At 44.6% G+C, this 22,910-nt stretch overlaps 1 protein-coding gene across 2 annotated transcripts in view; it reads left to right on the forward strand.

Annotated features, from left to right (window-relative positions):
• The window catches only part of cd63 (CD63 molecule), a 46,816-nt gene that overhangs the window by 9,532 nt on the left and 14,374 nt on the right, over window positions 1-22,910 (forward strand). The window contains exon 1 of one of the 2 annotated variants that reach the window (XM_043681787.1): window positions 9,765-9,870. The exons of the other annotated variant lie outside the window; for it this stretch is intronic. Within the exon in view, the coding sequence (XP_043537722.1) occupies window positions 9,844-9,870 (27 nt within the window). The 5' untranslated portion in view covers window positions 9,765-9,843. Of the gene's footprint in view, window positions 1-9,764; window positions 9,871-22,910 lie in introns of those variants that run through there. 2 annotated transcript variants of the gene reach the window in all.

Consider the following 22,910-nt stretch of genomic DNA (forward strand, 5'->3'; position numbering starts at 1 on the left):
ATGTAGTTGGTGTGGACGGGTTGGACCGGAAGGTCTGTTTCCATGCTGTACATCTATGACTCTGACTTCACAATGAGGAACAGGCTTGTGTTTATGCAGCACCTTTCCTGGACTCTGGATGTCTTGCAACTGCTAAAAGTGCTTTTTTTTTAAAGTCTTTTCACTAAGAAATGGCTGTCATTTTACACACGTGCGTACGCACTCCCACAAACAGGAATTTGATAGTGACTAAATGGCCAGTTATGGAGTAAATTTGATTGGAAGACTGAGGGGACTTTCTGCCATAATATCTTACCTGAAAGAAGACTGCTTCAACGCTGCTATTATCTCATGGTCCAATCAGTCATGTCAGAAGATACCTATTTTCTGGGGTAAGTGGGAGAAGGCTCTTGCCCTTATGAGACCAGAGTTGGGATTACTATTGCCCCAGAGAATCTGTGCTCTCAGGGAGGGGAACTGGGTCTGGAAATGCCTTTGCATTACCTTGCCTCCCACAGTTTAGTGGGATTATGTAATTGTGCTGTTTACTGTAAGTCACATGGGTGTGTCAGGACTACTGCAATTTGTGGCCTTGTCCATTACTCATCCCTTTTTTTTTCTTTCCCATTTTTTGCAGCGATGTTCTGGGAGGGGAGAGGGAACAACGTTTTTAACACCATTTCCTCTTTTTAAACTGATTTATAATTCCCCACTAGCTAAAGCACTATAGATAAAAAGCGTGGAGTCTGCCTGATTTATGATTTTCTTTAAATCATTGCCAGCCGCCTCTTGATATTGAGGCTCTCCCTTGCCTCTGGATGACGTGACTGGCACGATAATGCCCACAATGGGACTGGTAAGCAGTTGACAATGCCACTTCCTGAATGATGCTGTAACATCAAGTGCCCAACAGCCAGTCGCAGAGCTGAATGATTTGTCTCTATGTAATAGATGTACTGCTCTTAGATTATCTGCACACTGCATGTGGGACCTTTACAAGTTGACTGTTTTATTTTATAAACTTAATTGCTTATTGAAGTGCTTTGAAGTAATGGAAGGTGCTATATAGATGCAATAAAAACAAAGTGCTGGAGAATTGTAGCATCTGTGGAGAGCTTGGCACTTCTAGTTGAATGTGCCTGTTCAGATCTGAAGAGAAATGTGTAAGTAGGCAAACAGGAGTCTGGAGGAACACAGCAAGATAGGCAGCATTGGCTGGTGGAGAAGTCAACGTTTCTGGTGTTAACCCTTCAGGACTAGATGTGGGGGTTGGGGAAGCTACAGATAAATCTGTAGGTGTCCCGAATATTCACTGCTCCGCCACTTGATGCGACCTGGCTTGCTGTATTTTTCCAGCTGCTTGTTTGTCTATGTTGGATTCCAGCAACTTCCCTTAGGTGTGTATGTGATGGATTTTGTACTGTAGAGCAAGGTGAGAGGGACAAGTGAGGTATGGGAAGAATTTTCAGGCAGAAAGATTTCTTTTTGGAAAGTAGGTCCAATTTTTTTCATGCGACAGGCATGTTGAAGACTTTAGCAGTGTGGGTCTGTTTCTGTGGTATGGAAACCACATGCAAAAATTGGTAGTGTGAGCTGGTGGGAACTGTTTTAGCAGAAGATTGGGGCAACTTTGTGGAAGTGTTTTTTTTTTCCCTGAACTACAGCCTCTGTTGAATCTTCAAATCATTTTGACCGTTTGAGGGACTGCACAGCCTTCTTGACAAATCTCCAGTGCCAAGGTTTTTGCGGCACAGTGGTAGCATCGCTACCTCCGAACCAGAAGACTGGGGTTTAAGTCCCACCTGTTCAGAGATGTGTAATAATATCTCTTAAATGGGTTGGTTAGAAAATACCTAAAGGCTCAAAGCAGACATTAAAACCTATCTTTGTGCAGTTTTTTGGTTTGGTTTGGTTTGGGTTGGGAGTTTTGTGCTTGCCTCTCTTTTTTAGCTGCTGTAGCACAAGTGAGATATAGAACATACAGTGCAGAACAGGCCCTTCGGCCCTTGATGTTGCGCCAACCTGTGAACTTCTCAGTTCGTTCCCCTACACTATCCCAAAATCATCTATGTGCTTATCCAAGGATTGTTTAAATCTTCCTAATATGGCTGAGTTGACTACATTAGCAGGTAATGCATTCCATGCCCTTACCACTCTGCATAAAGAACCTGCCTCTGACATCTGCCTTAAATCTATCACCCCTCAACTTGTAGTTATTGCTTGTAGCCCAGGGCTGCTCTTCCTGAGTGCTTTCTTGCCAATGTCTGTTATCTTGTCATTAGTGAGCAATATTTGTGCCTCTGTGTATTAGTACACTGTATTGACTCTGCAGTTGTTAGGTTTGGGTGGGGCTGAGATTGGGAGTGTGAAGAATAGCCTCTGTTCATGTATCCTCTGTATGTTGTCTTTTGTAAGTGTGTTTGAGATCTGGGGGCTGAACCACCAAAACCTTTTTTTTTCTCTTTAAAAAATTCTGGGCAGGCTTTTTAAACCCATGATAGCCTCATTTTTTTTTTGAGGAAGCAACCAGGCCTTTAAATTACTGTGTGGTTTATGTCTTAGGAGGAGGTGGGAATGTCCGATTGGCACGTCATGAGGAAAGGTTAAATGAATCATCAAACTAGTGGGAGGTTTCTGACACACTCACGCTGTCTAGTCACTGCTTCATGGCTTGTTGTCATGGGTGCTTTTGACCCTTGACCCCTCCTGGGTTTAATCCTCTAGTTCATTTCGGCGGGGGGGGGGGTGAATGTTTCTTATAACATATATCAAATGCAGCAGCAAAATTATCTCTTTTTTAATGCTTTAAGCCATGATTTAGGCTTTGCTTGGTTTATTTTGAAATTTTCCAAGTGGCATCCAGAGGCCAAAGTTTGGCCAGGGGCTGTTAGAAATGTCTACATCACCTCGTGCCAGAATCTACTGTCTCTGGTGGAGGCCAGCTTTGCTAACGCTGGCTCGTGTTAGACCCCCCCTCCCCCCTTTTTTTTTTAACAAAAAGCTCCATTGGGATTGCCAAATAGTGTTTGTTTACTCTGGCCTAGTGCTGTAGTACATTAGTCCGACTCTGCAGAACAGAAACCGGGCTGCCTGCGCAAAACAGCATCGAAACTCTGCGCAGAAAAGCAGCTAAGCATTAAATGTGCAATAGCAAACGCAGCAGCACTTGCTGGTTAGAGAAATCTTTTAATTGCTCCCATTCCAGAGGATGTTGAACAGTGGTCCAAGAGGTGCCTTTTCCCTGAATTATACAGCTGGGAGTGGAGAAGCTGCTGTTCCAAAAAAAAAACTTACAGCCGAGAAGGAAACAATTGAGTCCATCGTGTCTGTACTGGTTCTATTCCCTCATGTCAGTTTGGTACCAGTCGCTTTTCAGATTTGTACACACTTGCTTTGTGTGTTTGTGTCTGCTTATAAATCTGGTAAAAGCCAGTTCCCTCTCGAGTTGACCTCTGTTTAGGTAGCAGTGATGCTGCTGGTACTGTAAACACAAAATGTATTTTTGCCTTGCAAAACAGGAATTCTGTTCTCTTGACTGCCAGAATGAGGGTATATCACCTCTGATTTTCTCCAAACAGATATTGAAAGAATTCACTTTTTATTACTAAAATTCTACAATATCAAACCTTTTTTTGTTTTTAAATGGACATTCTTCCCCTTTAAAAGGAATGGGCTTCAGGAAACCAACCCCCATCCAAAGACCAATTAATGAAAATATTTTCGCTGTGCAGCTTTTTAGTTCAGTGGTGCTTTTCCCATCTCTGAGTGAGTGCAGGTTTCAAGGCCGTGGTTGAGGGCCCAGTGGTATTATCACTAGACTATTACTCCAGGGACCTGGGTTCGAATCCTAACACAGCAAATGGTAGAATTGGAATTCCATACAAATCTGGAATCCAGAGTCCAATGATGACCATGAAACTGTTGCAGAAACCCATCTGGTTCACTAATGCCCCTTTTTAGGGAATGGAGGTGCTATCCTCACCTGGTCTCAGTCCCCCTGGTCCTCACCTTCCACCCCACCAACCTCCATATACATCGCATCATTTCCCCAACCTACAAACTGACCCCACCACCCAGAGAGAGATTTCCGTCCCCACCCCATCTGCTTTTCATTCCCTCTCCGACTCTTTTGTCAGATCGATTTCTGCCCCCTCACTCAACCCTCCTACCACAGGAATTGCTAAATCTGTGCCCACACTGCCTCACCTCTGTCCAAGGCCCCAAAGGAGCTTTCCACATCTATCAGAGTTTTACCTGTTCTCCCACACGCATCATTTACTGTATCTATTGCTCCTGATGCAGTCTCCTCTACATTGGGGAGACAGGATGCCTACTTGCAGAACGCTTCAGTGAAAATCTCTGGGACATCCGCACCAACTAACCCCCATGGCTGAACACATCAACTCCCCCTCCCACTCTGCCAAGGATGTGCAGGCCCTGGGCTGCCTCCATCACCACACCTTAACCACCTGACACCTGGAAGAAGAATGCATCATCGTCTGCCTTGGGACCCTCCCAACCACACTGGATCAATGTGGATTTCACCAGTTTCCTCATCCAACTCAGCACTGCCCTCATGACCTGTCCTAACTGTCCATTCTCCTTCCCACCTATTTGCTCCACCCTCTTCTCCAACCTATCACCATTACACCCACCTCCATCTACCCATCGCGCACTCAGCTGTCTTCCCAAGCCCCTTCCATTTATCTCACAGCCCCCGACCCACAAGCCTCATTCCTGATGAAGAGCTCTTGCCCGAAATGTTGTCCTACCTCTTTTTTCCCCCCCCCCCCGACCTGTTGTGCTTTTCCAGCACCAGACTCTCAACTGATTTCCAGCATCTGCAATCTGCACTTTCTCCTGGTCTCATCTACATGTTTGACTCCAGACCCACAGCAATGCAGTTTTTCTGTGGGCAACTGGGGATGGCAATAAATGCTGGTCTACTCGGCACTGACCATATCCTGTGACCGAATGTGTTTTTATATAAAAACATCTCTCCCTGTAAGCAGAGTATGGCTCCAACTTTGCTACATTTGAAGCTGTTGCTCAGTCATATCCTTGGTTCTAGTAGGTGAAAACCACACGATGTAGGAGTCCAAAAGCCCCCTATTTCATTTGAGGGTTAATGATTGCAATCATGGAAGCAGGTCATGGCCTGCCAGGTTGTTGATTTTTAGTTTGTGAGTATGATGTAGATTTGTGGGGAGATTACCCACTTGTCAGCATTTTTAAATCATTCCTTCCTTGCCTTCTCTCCTGCCCTGTCACCACCCTCTTATCTTCAGCCAAGCCAAAAAGTCTAATTACCTAAGTACTAAGCACTCTGCCAAGCTGTTTTAACTCCATGTTACTGCAATTCTGCATTATTTTTTCCTTGCCTAGTTAACACCCTGTTGCTATGAAGCTGAAAGCAAAATCTTCAATATCTTCTACTACGATGAGGCTTCGGGTCAATCCACCTCTTAGCAACCTGCCCTGAAAACTCTGCTCCTATTTGACAAGTTGCAACAAACCCCTCCCAGCAACTGAGGCAAGCCTCCATTTCTCAAAATAAAAATCCGACCAGATTCTTGAAGGACTTCCTTTCTCCCCCATTCAACCCTAATATACCTGAGTACTTTTCATTTCTTACAAAGTTCAATCTGGATTTACATCAAACAAAAACTCATTGACGCTCCTTGGACCCTACCCTATTGTCTACCAATTTTAATTGCAAATCATCCATTATTTTTTGAAATATTTGTGGGTAAAGCAAACCTGAAAGGAAGTGTTACACTCTCTCCTTTTTGTATGCAAATTTGCTACACGCAGCTCTGTGAATTTCAGTTTGGCTCCAGGCTCTCCTTTTTCCCAAATTTGAAAGCTCCTGATAGATCATGTAGCACTTTGTGCTAAATAGGAGGTCACGCTATCTACGATTTTGAACCACCACATCATAGAAAATCTGAGCTGGAGTAGGCCCTTCCAGCCTGCTCCACCATTCAATCTGATTGCTGATCATCCAACTGCTCCTGCTTTCTTCCCATACCCTTTTGATGCCTTAGCCGTAAGAACGATATCTAACTCCTTCTTGAAGCCTTCAATGTTTTGGCTTCAGCCACTTCCTGTGACAGAATTCCACAGGCTCCCCACTCTCTGGATGAAGACATTTTTCCTCATCTCCATCCACAATGGCCTACCCCATATCCTTTAAACTTATCATCCTGAACATCCTTTCTACGTTTACCCTGTCTAGTCCTGTTAAATTTTTATAGATTGGAGATCCCCAACCCCTTTTATTCTTCTAAACTCCAGTGAATATAGTCCTAACTGATCCAGTCTCTCTTCATACATCAGTCCTGGCATTCCCAAGAATCAGTCTGGCAAACCTTTGCACTTAGTGTTATCCACAGGATCTCCATGCTTACATGCTTGTGGATAGTAAGGATTTGGCGTACCTCCAATTGCCTTTAAAGGCTGATCGAAAGAGGAAAACTGACCTCGAAAGAGGAAAACTGACCTCTATTGTGGTGCAAGTTGTATTGCCTCCCAGTGTGCCTAATGGGTAAACTCTATTCCTGCGCTGTCTGCTGTCCTGTCATACTGAAGTACTGTGGCAAGAAACTTGCGGAGGTGATTTTTTTTTTAATTTCTCTTCTCCTCTTTTCTCCAGTATTTTACTGGGAATCCACGTGGATCAAATCCTGACCCCCACCCCACTCTCCCAAATACTGCAAACAAAATGTTTCCATTGCTGTGGCCTTCAATAATTCTTGGTGTATTAATTTAGTATTGAGGCAACTGCACTAAGGCGAGGCCCTTCTTTGTTTGCAAGCTCTCTGCATTATAATGGGATCAAGCAGCAAAACTGAAAGCTAAGTAGAATAGGGCTTTGTACATTATATTGGTGGTCTTGTAGGCCATACTTTAACCTGGTTTCATTGCGCTGTATCAGCTCTCCTTTCTGCACCACCTTGTTGTTTTTTTTTTTAAACACTTAATTTTTTTTAAAGCTCCTTTGGTCTAAACCTTCCTATCTCTGTACCCTCTCTGGTCCTCCAAATGTGCGGTTGTGGTCACTTACTCCTGATGTTTAGTTTCTCTGAACCATGAGAAGCTGAAACTATGGCTATGAAGTTGTGGAAGTTCCTCTAAAATTCTCCCTCTCCCCAGAGAAGCTCTGAACATTATTTTATCTCTTTTGGTCATTTTTTTTTTTCCCCCTCCCCACCTGGGTCAGTGTCAAATTCTGTTTAACTGGTCCTCCTGTGTAGTATATGTTTTGCAAAGCACCACTAATCCAGTGAAAGCAATGTACATGTAGCTGCAGTTTGAACCTCCTGAACATCTGCCAGGGGTTTGTACACGATTACTTGCATGTGCCTCCCAACTCCTGTTTTTATTGAACAAGATTGAAATGACTCCAGGATATTCTTTTGATTTCTAATAATTTAACTATTTTTAAAAATATAAACATTTTTGATTTTGCAGCTTAATCATCCTTCTCTTTCCCCTTCATGTACCTGCAGGCTGAACCTCGAGCTGTTGCGGATGCAGATGGATCAAGTTTTGTCTGTTCTGTGACACACCCTGCTTGGTTCTTTCTACCTGTGGTGGTGGGGGGGTGGGGGGGCTAGTGAAGACAGCACTCCAACAGAAGCTCCATGCGCAATGTCTTTCCCACCCAGTGCCGTGTTGCTGTTAGAAGCTTGACGCCTGCGGCTACTGGTTGAGAGTAGGCAAATCTGGCTCTGGGCACATCTCTAGGGCTGGTCTTTTTGATGGGCTGCTTCTCCCCTGTGCCGTGGAGGTTCCGGTTGCTTGTGTTTCCAACTCAGCTGATGAGGGCCCACTGTCCTCCTACAGTGGCTCCTGATCTCCTGATGACAGGCCTGCCTTTCTGAGCAGGCCTTTAGGAAGTGGATGGAGCCTATAAGCAAGGCTTGAACCTTCTGGGAGCCCGGTTTCCCACGTCTCTTCTATGTGGGAGCTTGCTGTTTGCAATTTGGCTGCTTGTGACGTCCTGTAGCTGTGCAAGGCGCTATATAAAATGCACATTTTGCCTTCTATGAGGTAAAGACCTCTCTGTTGTGAAAAACCAGCATGCAGCAAACTCCCAATGGGCTTCACACCACCAATCCTGCTGCTGGTCACCCGGATTGATAGGGAAATTTATGCTGTCAGGCCTCCTCCATTGAGGGAGGGAAAACTGCAACTGGAGAAGGAAATTGCTGGGCTTTCCACTCCCAATCTGGACAGTGATGGCAAGAAAGCAGACTGGGAAATCTCAAGTGAAGAGCCAGCCTCAGACCTCCAGGGTTCCTGACAAAATGAGTCTTTGAGTGATTTGGAGCGAGGGAAAGCAGCTTCCCTGGAAACTGCTGACTCTATCCTGGTCACGTGGTTGAAAGACTCCTGAGCCTTCTCTCCTGCCTGCGGAATAGTCTGCACCAAATCTTTCAGGAGTTGCCTGATCGCTGCATTTCTGCAATCTCCCCACGATTTCCAGCTTGCACAGCAAAGAGAATGGGGCCTGCAGTTACAGCTCCTGAACACTGCCATATTTTTGTTTTAAGCAACTTAACAGCAAGAAAGTGGCAGTGATGACAAATTAATACTCTTGGGTGCTCAATCTTAGAGAGGAGCCCGGAAAAGGCAGTCTGTCTCTGTCTCTGTTTCTGGTGTGGCACTGGAGTTGGAAACCTGCTATGGGGAAAAGGCAGGAGAGTGGAGTTGAGGTTTATCAGATCAGCTGTGAACTCATTGAATGGCAGAGCAGCCTCGATGGGCTGAGTGGCCTACCTTTGCTCCTACATCTTATATTGAGCAGATGACAAAATGGAGGCCTTTTAGGGGAAGAGAGGCTTGAGGTTAGAAGGTGGGAGGGTTGCCTGTTTAGCACTTCACGGCAACCTTCCCAGAGGACAGCAACACAACATGGCTGACGCAAGATTTCCAGCCACTCGGATGTGTGCGCTATCTACAGAAACTTGGAACCGTGTGGACGAAGAGAGGCCATCTTGAGGAAACTGCCAAGGTACGGGCTGCGCTATCGTACCATACGCTGGGTCGTTGGCCCATCTCTGCATGTAGCAAATTTTTTTTGTCTTGTCTTTGTTTGCTGGTGTGTGCCTGGTTAGCAGACACACTTGCTCTCTTTTCCAATGTGACTGAACATTACTTTTATCATGCAACCCCAAATTCCAGCAAGGCGCGCATTCAAACTGATAATTGAAAGCCCCAGCACCTGCCCACCTTTTTGAAAGGCTTCACACACAAGCCAAGTAACTCTGCCCAGCTGTGGTCAGTCGCTCCTACCAGCAAGATGTGTTCCTGTCCTCCAGCCAGTATTCAATCCCAGCTGAACTGTTTGCAATTCAATATGACAGAAAATCCATAAGCCCCGAATCAAACAAGCACTCGATCAGTCCTTGACCCTTTTTTTTTTTCGAGGATGCTATTATGAGTGCCTTGCATGGTAGTGGGGCTGGAGACCTCTCCCCCACCTCTGGGCTAGTACTGTCCTTATTTCATTTTTGCTTTCTTGTTGACTTCTGTGCTCACGGAAGCATGCATTTGAACACCAGTCTGTTGCAATGCAAACTTTATTTTAAGGAATGTCCTAATGAAATTACTGGGGATTTTTTTTTTGAGGTGTGACTTAATGCAGACTTTGCTAAAGGTGTGTCTTTCTTTTTCAATTGTAAGCTTTACTTTTTAACGTGTATTTCGGGAAGCAGCGTTCTAACGTGACTTCCTTTCTCTGTCATCGTAGGCCTGGAAGAACAGGCTATTCATGGCCAAGAACAGGACAGGCCCTTGTGTCCCCCTCAGCACCGTCTGTAAGCACCAGTTCAGCTACACATTGCCAGGAGGATCCAGATGGTGAGCTTGAGGAGGGAGCACTGGGTGAGTCTCACTGCATGGCTGCGAAGAAGGAAGAATGTGATGCCCCGTTGGTGCCATGATTGCCAATAATTTCCCTGCACCTTTTTTTTTTTTTTCTTTTTGTTTGTTGTAATTTTGGAGAAAACATTCCATTTATGTGAAATGGATCAGCTGTTGTTGTTTTGGGAAATGCTTGCTGGACTGTGGGAGCTTCAAATGCCCATCTGCTGAGGATTCGCAGCATTTCACTTGGCTTGTGTACCTGTATGTAGGTTGCCTGTAAAATGTAGAAAATAGGAGCAGGCGTAGGCCATTTGGCCCTTCAAGCTCCCCCATTAAAGATGATCATGGCTGATCGTCCAATTCAGCACCCTTTTCCCACTTTCTCCCCAAACTCTTTGACCCTTTGGCCATAAGAACTATTATTGAACTCCTTCTTGAAAACATTCAATGTTTTTACCTCAATGGCTTTTTGTGACAGAGAATTCCACAGGCTCCCCAGTCTCTGGGTGAAGACATTTCTCCTCATCCCAGTCCTAAATTGCCTTCTTTGTATCCTTAGACTGTGACCCCTGGTTCTGTACTCCCTGGTCACCATGAACATCCTTCCTGCATCTATGTCTAGTCATGATGGAAATTTATAGGGTTCTGAGATGCCCCTTCATTCTTCTAAGCTCCAGTGAATATAGTCCTAACTGATCTGGTCTCTGTTAGTGTGTCAGTCCTGACATCCCAGGAATCAGTCTGGCAAACCTTTGCTGCGCTCCCTCCATTGCTAGAACATCCTTCCACAGATAAGGAGACCAAAACTGCACACTATACTTAAGGTATGGTCTCGCCAAGGCCCTGTACAATTGAGGAAAAGGATTTGTTTGTCACTGCTTTGCTTGAATTTATATCTACCACAAGGACTTTTATTTGTGGGGTTTGGGCATTGTTGGCAAAGCTAGAATTTATCATCTCTTGAAGATGATGGATGAGCTGCTGCCTTGAGCCACTGCAGTCCTAGCAGTGGCTGAGTTCCAGAATTTTGACCCTGTGACATTGAAGGAGCAGTGGTTACAGTTGGACTGGTGGGTAATCTGGATGGTGTTGAGCTGCTTCTCTGGTGCCACTGGGGCTACACTCCGTTCATGCAAATGGCTGATATTTTATTGCAGTCCTAGCTTGCATCTTGCAGACGGTGAGAGGTGCATTACTTGATGCAGCAGTTCCCTCCCACTAACCTGCTCTTATTGCCAGGGTTTCTGAATCCAGCAGGACTTGATCCTGTCCTCTGGCGCTCTCACCTCACCTAGGGAAGTCTGTCCACATCCTGGTTGTTGTTAAATGCAGAATGGTGGGAAACAATGGGTGTTGGCAAGCAGTAAATGGCAAACAATCTTCCAGAGAAAGTTGAACAGATGGCTCCTTGTCACTTTAAGTCTGTGTTGCTAAAATGTGAGTCATTTGGGTTACACGCTGCCATTTATAAATTTTTCAAACAGCTACTCCTGACTTGAGGTTGAACCCAATGTGTTACTCTTATTGGTCAATAGCCTGAGCCACACCTGAGGTGCATCAGAAAACTAACTGCACTTGGGGAAGGACCAGTTGGTTACTGTCTCTTGATTTTTTTTTCAGAAAAAAATCAAAAGTTTTACGTTGTGCAAGTAGAATGACTGTCTGTCTGAATCTCAGCTCTCTAGTAATCTTGTTTTACATACTACAAAATCTCTAGGATGGTGGGAGCAATCACCGATCGTTCCAGCCTACTCAAAACCGTAGGCTGCCCTAAAAATAATATAAGCTGCTTTTCAACAAATGTAACCTTTTTGTTTTGTTTTTAAAGTGTCCTGTGATGGTTTCTGATGTTATCTTTACTCATGGGAAATATATGGTATTTGCAGCTATTTTAATCAACCAGTCTGGACGTTATGATCTGACTCCAGGGTAGGTGGGACTTGAACCCAGATCTTCTGGCCCACAGGTAGTGTCACTACTACCACAGTGCCCTTTGTTTGCCTGGCAAGCAATAAAAGTCACTAATGCAGGGTGCACAGTAAGCTCATAAACAGGAATGTGATCATCTTTGATGTTTGCAGATTAACTATTCGTCTCTGGGAGCTGCTGCCATTGTTCTTCAAAATATTCTGGGCCCTTCTCTTGTTTTCTCTTGTTTAATCTATAATGGCAGGGTATTAGGTAGCTTACGTACTTTGTGCATATTTGTGTTCTTGTTCACTGCCAAATGAAGGTATGTAAACCAGGATGTAACTTGTTTTTGTTATTTAAGTGCCAGTTGAGTAACCGATTTGAGGATGTTAGACTCCTGACGTTTTTCACTGAAGCAGTTTGATTGCAATTCAGTGCTATGAGGTATGATCTGTTTTGTTGAATACTTCTGTGCAGTTGGATCAGAGTTGATGTATAAAATGGTGGCATAACTTTCTCTTTCACCATAATTTGACCAGTCTCTCTCCTGTGTTTGCAACATTTTATAATATAAGGGCAATATGGCTGTCCAGAAGGCAAATTCTGCACACAGGCACACAACCGTTGTTTCAAATCCATGTCCTGAACTGCTTAGATATCTGAATTAGTGAAATAATTGGGACCAATGCCTGCCAATGTCCACCCAATTTCCCCCCCCCTCAAAATTTGTAACTTCTCTAAAGTTGTGGATCACCATACTTTCTAGTATTTAACTGCTTAGATATCTGAATTAGTGAAATAATTGGGACCAATGTATTTTTGACTTCAGCTCCACTTTCCTGCCCATGCCTTCCTCCCTCCTGAAACCACTTTCTATCCTGGTCTTGAATGTATTAAATGAGGGGACATCCATAAGCATCTGGGAGAGAGAATTCCAAAGATTTGTGACTTTTTTTTTGTGTGAAATAATGATTGCATATCTGGGTCCTCGATGGCTTGCTGCTTATGCTGAGATTGTGCTGCCTGTGGAAATGTCTCTCTCACTTGTCTAGCCCTTTTCAGAATTTCAGATTGAACCAAGATCCCTTTTTCACTCTTAACTTGAGTTCCGGTCCAATTTACTAAATAATTTGGCTGAGAGTAGAGGAGACATGGTTAGTAAGTTTGCAGATGACGCCATAATTGGTATAGTGGTCAGTGAAGAAGGTAATCTAAGATTACAAAGAGATCTTGAACAATTGGGTCAGTGGGCTGGGGAGTGGCAGGTGGAGTTTAATTTGGATAAATATGAAGTGAAACAAACAAGGGCAGGACTTGTAGTAGGGCCCTGTAGAACAAAGATTGAGGAGTTTGGGTAGATAATTCTTTGAAAGCTGTGTCACAAGTAAATAGGGTGGTGAACAAAGTGTTTAACACTCTCTTGCCTTTATTGCTCAGTCCTTTGAGTATAGGAGTTGGGACGTGTTGTTGAGGTTGTACAGGACATTGGTGAGGCCTCTTCTGGAATACTGTGTCCAGGTCTAGATGCCCTGCTGTAGGAAGGATATCAAGTTGGGGAGGGTTCAGAAAAGATTTACCAGGATGTTGCTGAAAATGGAAGGTTTGAATTATAAAAATAGGCTGGGACTTTTCTCACTGGAGCGTAGACGTTGAGGGGTGACTTATTTTTATTTTTGAGCTTTTATAAAATCATGATGGGCATGAATAAGGTGGATAGCAAGGGTCTTTTTTTTTTTTGTTCCTCCCTAGGCTGGTGGAGTTCAAAACTAGGACTTTTAAGGTAAGAGAAGGTTTTAAGGACCTAAGGGGTAACCTTTTTTCAGTGGTTGGTGTGTGGACTGAACTGCCGGAGGCAGTGGTTGTTGCAGGTACAGTTACAACATTTAAAAGACGTGGGTAAGTACATCAATAGGAAAGGTTTAGAGGGATATGAGCCAAACACTGGCAGATTGGATTAGTTTAGTTTGGGAACCTGATCAGCATGGACTAGTTGGACCAAAGACCATGCTGTATGGCTCTGAGTACAGGCCCAATCTACTCACTGTCTCCTCATAAGACAGTCCCTCCATACACTGGATCAGCTGAGTGAACCTGTCTGTAATGTCCAGTTGATCTTCCTTTTGATAGAACCCAAAGCTCTTAAATTCTATCTTGAGTGAGCAGAATTCTGGCTGCTTTCGTTGGTAATGAAGGGTGAATTGGTGAGATATCTGGCGTATGGCTTCCTGTTTAAGCAAAGGTGCAAATGCATTGGAAACTGTTATGAGGTTTGCTGACTAGATGAATGCGCAGGTTGCTGTGAGGAAAAGTTGGACAGGCTGGGTTTGTAGCTGCTGGGCCTTGATAGGGCAGGATGTGCAGAGGCTGTTTACTCCTTGAGCAATGGTTTTAAACAAGTGACCAATGAAAGTTTTTCTGGGTCATGAGTCTGTGGAACTCTTGTCCCAGAAGCGTAGCCATTGTTCTAAGTTATAAGTGGCTTGCACCTTGAGCAAAGGGTTGAAAGGCTATTGAGGATAGGTTTGGAAAGAGTTAATCTGATCAGCCATAATCATGAACGAAAGAGACTTTGCTTGCTCTGTCTCACTCTTGTGGGCAGCTCTGAGATCCAGTTAATAGGACGGCACGGTGGCTCAGTGGTTAGCACTGCTGCCTCAGCACTAGGGACCTTGGTTTGATTATACCCTTGGGCAACTGTCTGTGTGGAGCATGTTCTCCGTGTCTGCGTGGGTTTCCTCCAGGTGCTCTGGTTTCCTCCCACAATCTAAAGATGTGCAGGTCAGGTGAGTTATCCATACTAAATTGCCTGTAGTGTTAGGTGTGTTAGTTGGAGGTAAGTATAGGGTGGGTGAAAAGGGTCTGGGTGGGTTACTCTTCAGAGGATTAGTGTGGACTTGTTGGGCTGAGTGGCATGTTTCCATACTGTGGGGAATCTAATCTAATTCCAATTTCCCATCTGTTTGCATGTGGAGGATGCATCGATTTGTGATATGTGGAAGAAAAGAAATCACGGGGCCACTCTTGAGCAATGGGTTTTTGTTTTTTTTTTTACACACCAAACACTTTTCTCTCCCTCCAGTTGAATTTGGTGGTAACCCACTCGGTGAATTCGGGGTTTTACAGGATATATATCCACAGCTTTGGCTTCAGCCATTTACTCCTGATCTCGCTGTAACACTGTGGCAGGTGCTGTGTACAGTGTTTTATTTTAATAACCCTGGTGCCTTGCTTGCAGACTAGGTGTTCTTCCTTTCACCTATTCACCCACTTTGCCCCAGCAGCATGCCCATCCTTGACCAAAGTGTTGGGGGGAGGGGGGGGGAAAGCAGTGAAGTGGGGGTGGGCTAGGCAGCAAAGCGGCCTGCTCTGACCACCATTGGGCCAGTGGTTCTTGTGGCTCCACACCTGGCTGTGTGGAGACTGGGAGACCAGTAAGGACTGCAGATGCTGGAAGTTGTAGTCAATAGCAAGTCAAACAGCCTTCGAGGAGCTGGAAAGTCAACATTTAGGGCCAAAACCCTTTGTCAGGGCCTGCTTAATGGCTGTCTGACCTGTGCGTTTCCAGCCTCCCATCTATTGACTGTGGAGACCGGTTCTGTTGCCAGACTCTTTGGAGAGTCAAGAAATCTGTTTCAGCCATTATAATGAACCCTCTACCTCTCCTCCTAAAACTAGATATTGAATTGAGCATTTTACCAAAGCTCCCTGTGGTGTCGATCGGCAATCTCCGCTGAGCAAGTTAATCGTAACTTCTGTGACAATACAATTGCTTTCCCATCCCGTGAGGAAGGGAGGGAATGACCAAGCTGATAACTGCTGTTGCTACACTGTTGTGGTTTGTTTGTTTGCCTTTAATTTACAAGCTTTTAAAGCACTACATATCTGTACCAATCCCTCCGAACCTGAACGAGCCTGCTTTATAGCCTTCCTGACTTCACCACCTCCTTTCTTTTTTGATTAGAAAGTCTAAAATGTGCTCTTTCTCTGTACTGCCACTTGAGAAGATCATGGCTGACTTGGAATGCGAATCCTAACTCCACATTCTTCCCTGTCTCGCTTTTTAAACCTTGTTGGTCAAAAATCTATACGCCTGTCATGAAAGTACTGAATAAAACAGCCTCCATCACATACTCTCTCTGGGAAGTATTTTGAAATACATTGAGAAATAAATTTCTCCTCCTCTTTGTAATAAACTGGGAGACCTCTTGTTTTAAACTGTCCCCTAGTTCAGCGCTCTCCCTGGAGAAGCAGCTTTTCAGCATTCTCTTTCCCATCTCTTCAGGATCTTTGAGTTTCAGACCACCTCTTATACTTCACTCCAATGGATACAGCTCACCTTTCCCTCTGATCATAGGCAAGGTTCATTTGACCAATCCCTGCCAATGTCCACCCAATTTCCCCCCCCCTCAAAATTTGTAACTTCTCTAAAGTTGTGGATCACCATACTTTCTAGTATTTCTGAACTGCACCCACCCTGTAGAACAACCAGACTCTAGTTGTACAGCACAGAAAAAGACCCTTGGCCCAACTCGTCAATGCTGACCATATATCCTAACCTAATCTTGTCCCATTTGGCCCATATCCCCCCTCAACCCTTCCTATTCATGTACCCATCCAGATGTCTTTTAAATGCTGTAATTATACCAGCCTTCTCCACTTCCCCTGGTAACTCATTCCATACACCTAATGCCCTCTGTTTGAAAAAGTTGTCCCTTTGGTCCCTTTTTAAATATAATCTCCTCACCTTGTAAACAAATGCCCCTCTAGTTCTGGACTCCCCTACCTCTGAGAAAAGACTTTGTCTAGTCACCCCATCTATGACCCTCAATTTTGTGACCCTCATAATTTTGTAATCCTCTATAAGGTCACCCCTCAGCCTCCGACGCTCCAGGGAAAACAGCCCCAGCCTGTTCAGCCTCTCCCTGTAGCTCAGATCCTCCAACCCTGGCAACATCCTTGTAAGTCTTTTCTGAACCCTTTCAAGTTTCATAATGTCTTTCCTATAGCAGCGAGACCAGAAATGAATGCAGCATTTCAAAAGCAGCCTAACCAATGTCCTGTACAGCCACAACATGACCTACTGATTTGCTATACTTGTGGACTGAACAATAAAGGCCAGTGTGCTTTCTTCACGATCCTATCTACCTGCAGCTCTACTTTCAAGGAACTATGAACCTGCACTCAGGTCTCTGTTCAGCAGCACCTCCCAGGACCTTAACACCAATCGTGGAAGTCCTGCTCTGATTTGCCTTTCCAAAATGCAGCACCTCACATTGATCTAAATTAAATTCCATCTGCCACTCCTTGATCCATGTGGAAACTGGGCATTGTCCAGGTAATGGGGAGAGTACCCATGGAAATTCATTGCAGTGCATTCCTCACTCAGACCAATGGATGTCCCTTTTCACTGGATTTGCAACTGCTGGTTTGTATCAGTCTACTCTTTACAGGCCTATTTGTTTTAATTCTGTCCCATTTGAAAGAAAACTACACTAGAGGCAGTTAATCCCTCCCCACTAGTTTACCTGAGCACCCATACTGTCACATTTTCTTTTACATTGGAAGCTGCCTTCCTTTTTATGGTAAAGCTGTCACCCAAACAAGGTGAGAGTTCACAGATTGAAGGGAGTTAGTAACCCAGTGAGAGGCAAGATGAGGGTGTCAGTGAGTCAAGGCCTGGAATCTGCTACCCGAACAGACGATGGAATTCAAATCTCTCCCTGCAATCAATAGAGTTTGGGGGAAATGGGACAGACTGGGCAGGCGGGGGCTGAATGGCTTCTTAGCATATCACTGAATCCTGAGGGCAGCATTGGTCTTCCCAATCCAAAAATGTGGGTCAGAAACCAATCCTATCACCATCTTAGTCTGCCCTGCAAGCCATGAAATGGGGGTACGGTGATTAATTTCAATCCTGCATGCTGCTGTTGATTACCAGTTTAAAAGCTGTGTGCCTATTACCAGCCGTATGTCTTGTCAAGGTTAGAATTACTTTTTGTAAACAGCATGTGCTTTTTCCATTGTTGCTGCCTCCAGCCTGAGTTTTAACAGACATTCAAAACCAGACCAACCCCAAGTATCGTTTGGGGCTGGGGTGGTGAAGGAATTAATGAGACTTGATGTGCTTTTTGCTTTCTTGTAATGAATTATTTAATCTGTCAGATAAGTACGCTCTCTCATTTCCACTTGTAGCTGCCCATTCAGTGGCGTTTCCACTTTGTGGGATACTGTAGGATGTTAGGAGACCAATGGAAGATAGACATAACAAGGACCTGGGGGAAGGGCACCAATTTAGGAGAGTCATTAAACTGTTAACATAAATCTTCATCAGAATATAATTTCTATGTTGGTCTGGTCTATTTTTTTTGCTATTATTAAATCTGGAACTCCGTCCCTACCCCCAAACCATTCTTCATAGAGTCCCTACAGTATGGAAGCAGGCCATTTGACCCACTGACCCTCTGAAGAGCATCCCACCCTGACGCAACCCCTACCCTATTCCTAGAACCCTGCATTTACCATGGCTAACACACTATGGGCAATTGAGCACGGCCAATCCACCCTAACATGCATGTCTTTTGGACTGTGGGAGGAAACCAGAGTATCTGGAGGAAACCTGTGCAGACACAGGTAGTATGTGCAAACTCCACATGGTTAGTCAAGGATGGAATCCAACCCAGGTCCCTACTGCTGGGAGGCAGCAGTGCTAGCCACCATGCTACTTCATTGGGACTTTTTAGCAGGCAGACTAACGTTTTCTCCCACCGTATTAAGGGAGCTCAAATTTGTTCCCATTAAGGCAGGGGGGGCTGATAGAATCATAGAGATGTACAGCACAGAAACAGACCCTTTGGTCCAACTCGTCCATGCCAACCAGATATCTCAGCCCAATCTCACCCCATTTGTCAGCACCTAGCCCATATCCCTCCAAACCATATACCCATCCAGATGCCTCTTAAATGTTATAATTGTACCAGCCTCCACCATATCCTCTGGCAGCTCATTCCATACACGCACCACCCTCTGTATGAAGAAGTTGCCCCTTAAGTCTCTTTTATATTTTCCCCTCTCACCCTAAACCTATACCTTCTAGTTCTGAACTCGCCCACCCCAGGGAAAAGTCTATTTATCCTATCCATGCCCCTCATGATTTTGTAAACCTCTATAAGGTCACCCCCTCAGCCTCTGATGCTCCAGGGAAAACAGCCCCAGCCTATTCAACCTCTCCCTATAGCTCATCCTCCAACCCTGGCCAACATCCTTGTAGATCTTTTCTGAACCCTTTCAAGTTTCGCAACATCTTTCTGATTAAGGTGTGTAAGTCCTGCCAAGATTTGCTTTCCCAAAATGCAGCCCCTCGCACTTATCTAAATTAAACTCCATCTGCCACTCCTCAGCCCATTGGCCCATCTGGTCAAGATCCCGTTGTAATCTGAGGTAACCTTCTTCACTGTCCACTACACCTCCAATTTTGGTGTCATCTGCAAACTTACTAACTGTACCTCTTATGCTCACATCTAAATCATTTATATAAATGATGGAGTAGTGGACCCAGCACTGATCCTTGTGGCACACCACTGGTCACAGGCCTCCAGTCTGAAAAACAACCCTCCACCACCACCCTCTGTCTACTACCTTTGAGCCAGTTCTGTATCCAAATGGATACCAATATACAAATGATGTTTGCCCGTTTGGTTTGTTGGGGGGGGGAGAGAAGAGGGGTGGTTGGTTAAAGTCTACGGAAGCAAGGCAGATGAATACTGAGATGAGACCTGTTGACTGTACTCCTTAAGAGTTTTTCTCCAATCTCCATCAGTCGATTACCTATTGATTCTTGCATTGCTGAAGTGCACAAGTATGGATTGGCATTACACTGTCTGTACTGTGCATTTTTTGTTTGAGAGTAGGAATGAGTGCTCTTCTCAGGCCCCCGTGCTCAACAAATCTTTCCCTTGCTAGAGAATTTATTTTGTCTCTCTCTGTAATCATATGACACTGAGCTCATCCATCATTCTGCTGATGGCTCATTATTTTACATCTCTTCAAATGTTGTCATTGACCTTACTTCAATAGTGACTTGTAATGCATGACCTTTCTTGTACACTCCCTAGAAACAACTGAAATTCTTCTGTCTGTTCCTTTTTCCTGAGGGTTAATTTGGTTAAACCCTCCCAATCTATTTTGAATAAAAGCCTCTTCCCATGAATCCATTCAAAAACATTGTACTCCAAGCCTGTTTGTTGGAACTGCCAGGTACTGCCATGTGGTGTTGAATCATTGAACTGGGATGAGTGTGGGCTTTGTTCTGGTCATCAGAAACCCAAGTAACTGTTGGGACTTGTGTGTTAGTAATGCCTTCAGATTGTCTGATTCAGAAGATTTTTACTGATTCTTTTTAAGATTAAATTAACCATGCAATGTTGCCTATTTTAAGACCAGGGTTAAGCGCCACTAATCTGGTCAATGGGTGGGGAAATTTGGGAGAATTAGCTTTGACTTGAAGGGGACAGACAAGTCATGCCTCGTAGACTTGGATTAGATTAGATTACTTACAGTGTGGAAACAGGCCCTTCGGCCCAACAAGTCCACACCGCCCCGCCGAAGCGCAACCCACCCATACCCCTACATTTACCCCTTGCCTAACACTACGGACAATTTAGCATGGCCAATTCACCTGACCTGCACATCTTTGGACTGTGGGAGGAAACCGGAGCTGTGAGGCAGCAGTGCTAACCACTGTGCCACCGTGCCGCCCACTTAATTGCTAAGTCACATTAGATATTGCTACTAAGTCGACCATGCAATCAACCATATCATAAGCCATTTTTGAGATTCATCAGTTGTTCTGTGTCAGCCAAATTGTCCTTTGCTTCCACATAAGAACAGGATTGTTGAAAGCATCCTTCTCGCAAATATCACAGTAGAAACTTTCTCAACAGAATGTAAACATTCCAGCAATTCATGTGGCTGTGTTCGGACAGGAGGGGAGCAGCTGACTTTCAGGCTCTATTAAAATTCCGACTTTGCTATTTAACCTCTCTCGAACCTCCTTTCACTCTGCCCATGAGGATTTAGTAAGCTGCCAGCAGGATTGCCTCATACCCACCATTTCGGTTTTGCCTTCATTTGATTTTGATCCTTCCCCTCCTGCAAGTGTCATGTGGTGGGAGGAATGACTGAGACTTGTTGCTTTTTTTTTTGCTTTCTTGTAATGAATTATTTACTATCCACCAGATAAGTATGCTCTCCCTCTTCCACCTGTAACACTGTGTGGTTGCCCATTCACTGGCACTTCCACACTCTCTGGAATACTGCAAGATGTTAGGAGACCAATGGGAGCTAGACATACATAAGGACCTGGGGGAAGGGCACTGATATAGGAGAGCCATTAAACTGTTAATACTCAATAGATCTTTACCAGAACATAATTTCAATGTTGATCTTCATTGGCTCACGTTTTGCAGGAAGAATAATATTTTGCCCCATAGTATTGAGAGAACTCTTAATTGCCTATTAGTCAGTTGTACAGCATAGAAACAGACCCTTTAGCCCAACTTGTCCATGTCAACCAGATATCCTAACCCAATCTAGTCACACCTGCCAGCACTGGGCCCATATCCCTCTAAACCCTTCCTATTCACATACCTATCCAGATGCCTTTTAAATGCTGTAATTGTACCAGCCTCCACCACTTCCTCTGGCAGCTCATTCCACACACGTACCACCCTCTGTGTGAAAAGATTGCCCCTTTGGACCTTGTTTTTTTAAATCTTTCCCCTCTCACATAAAACCTATGTCCTCTAGTTCTGGACACCACCAACCCCCACTCTTTCCCCCCCCCCCCCAGTGGGGGACAGTTTTCACACTGGTCTATTGGGATCTACATGTCCCTGCCCTAAAAGGGCCATGTAGGAAGGAACCCTTTAAGATGCACACTCCAAATATCAAAGTCTGAGTTAAGTGACTAGACTGGGGGGTGACTTGTCACCTGGTATGGGCCCAATGGGCTGAACAGCCTCCTCTGCTGCGACATTCTTAAGTCTTTCTCTCAGGTGAGAGCTCTACTGCACTCTGGGGAAAACTCTCATCCCCCAGTGTGGCGGTCTGAAAAGGAATACAGTGATTTTTTTTTTCCCTTTTTAAGAAAACTGCCTTCCTGTCCCTGTTTTTAAATGAAGTCACCTCCTGTCTTTGCATCTTTAGTTCTGTTCACAGCATTGACACGCTTCCATTGTGCTTAGGACTGTTGTTGAAACTTCCCTTGTCAGGTGAAGCTGATGAAGGAGCAGCACTCCAAAAGCTTGCGATTTCAAATAAACCTGTTGGACTAATAACTTGTTGTCGTGTGACTTCTGATTTTTGTCCACTTCAGTCCAACACCAGCGCCTGCACATTAAAGAATTTTGGACATGGCTTTCTGTGTGCACGTGCGCTCTGATCTGAAGCGTTGTGCATTTTAATCCTTTTTCTCCTGACCCTGTTAATGTGGTTTGCTAACAAAATGCTTCTTCAGTCTGTGCAGAGGTATGGTACATGGATCTGGGACTCCTGGCACAGAGTCGTTGATACTACCACTGTGCTGCAAAGTGTGGTGTCTCAACCATTTTTCGTTCTGCTGTGCATGAGTAGCAATGTTTATTGAGTCAGTTTCTTTCAGATGTAGTGCCTCCCTGCTGAATGAATGAATGCACACGTCACGGTTAAGTATCCTAAACTGTCAAAAGGCTGCCCTGTCACTAGCCAAGTGGCTGTCTCCTGTGCTGACAGGGACATGTTCTTTCTATCAGATGCCAGAGATGAGATGCTGTGTTCCCCCTGGATCCCAAGCACAGCTGTTAGATGCTGCAGAATGTTTTCTCTTTCCCCCTGCCTTTTGTAACTGTCCTAATGTGGTCTGCAAATACAGAAACTGGATCCAAGGCCTCTGCAGTAAACTAGGTAGAAGGAAGTTTCTTCAATTCTCCTTTTCTCATTTCTTCCACCCACCCACCCAAACCCAGCGATTGTGGGGGGTCAAATGAAGAGAGATTGAACAGTTTAGGCCTATACTCTCTGGAATTTAAAAGAATGAGGGGAGATCAAATGGAGGGATTCAAGCTGATTATGGATAAAATGGATGTGCAGTAGATGCTTCCTCTTGTGGGGCG

This window comes from Chiloscyllium plagiosum, chromosome 43, assembly GCF_004010195.1.
Source record: "Chiloscyllium plagiosum isolate BGI_BamShark_2017 chromosome 43, ASM401019v2, whole genome shotgun sequence".
Taxonomy (NCBI): Eukaryota; Metazoa; Chordata; class Chondrichthyes; order Orectolobiformes; family Hemiscylliidae; genus Chiloscyllium; species Chiloscyllium plagiosum.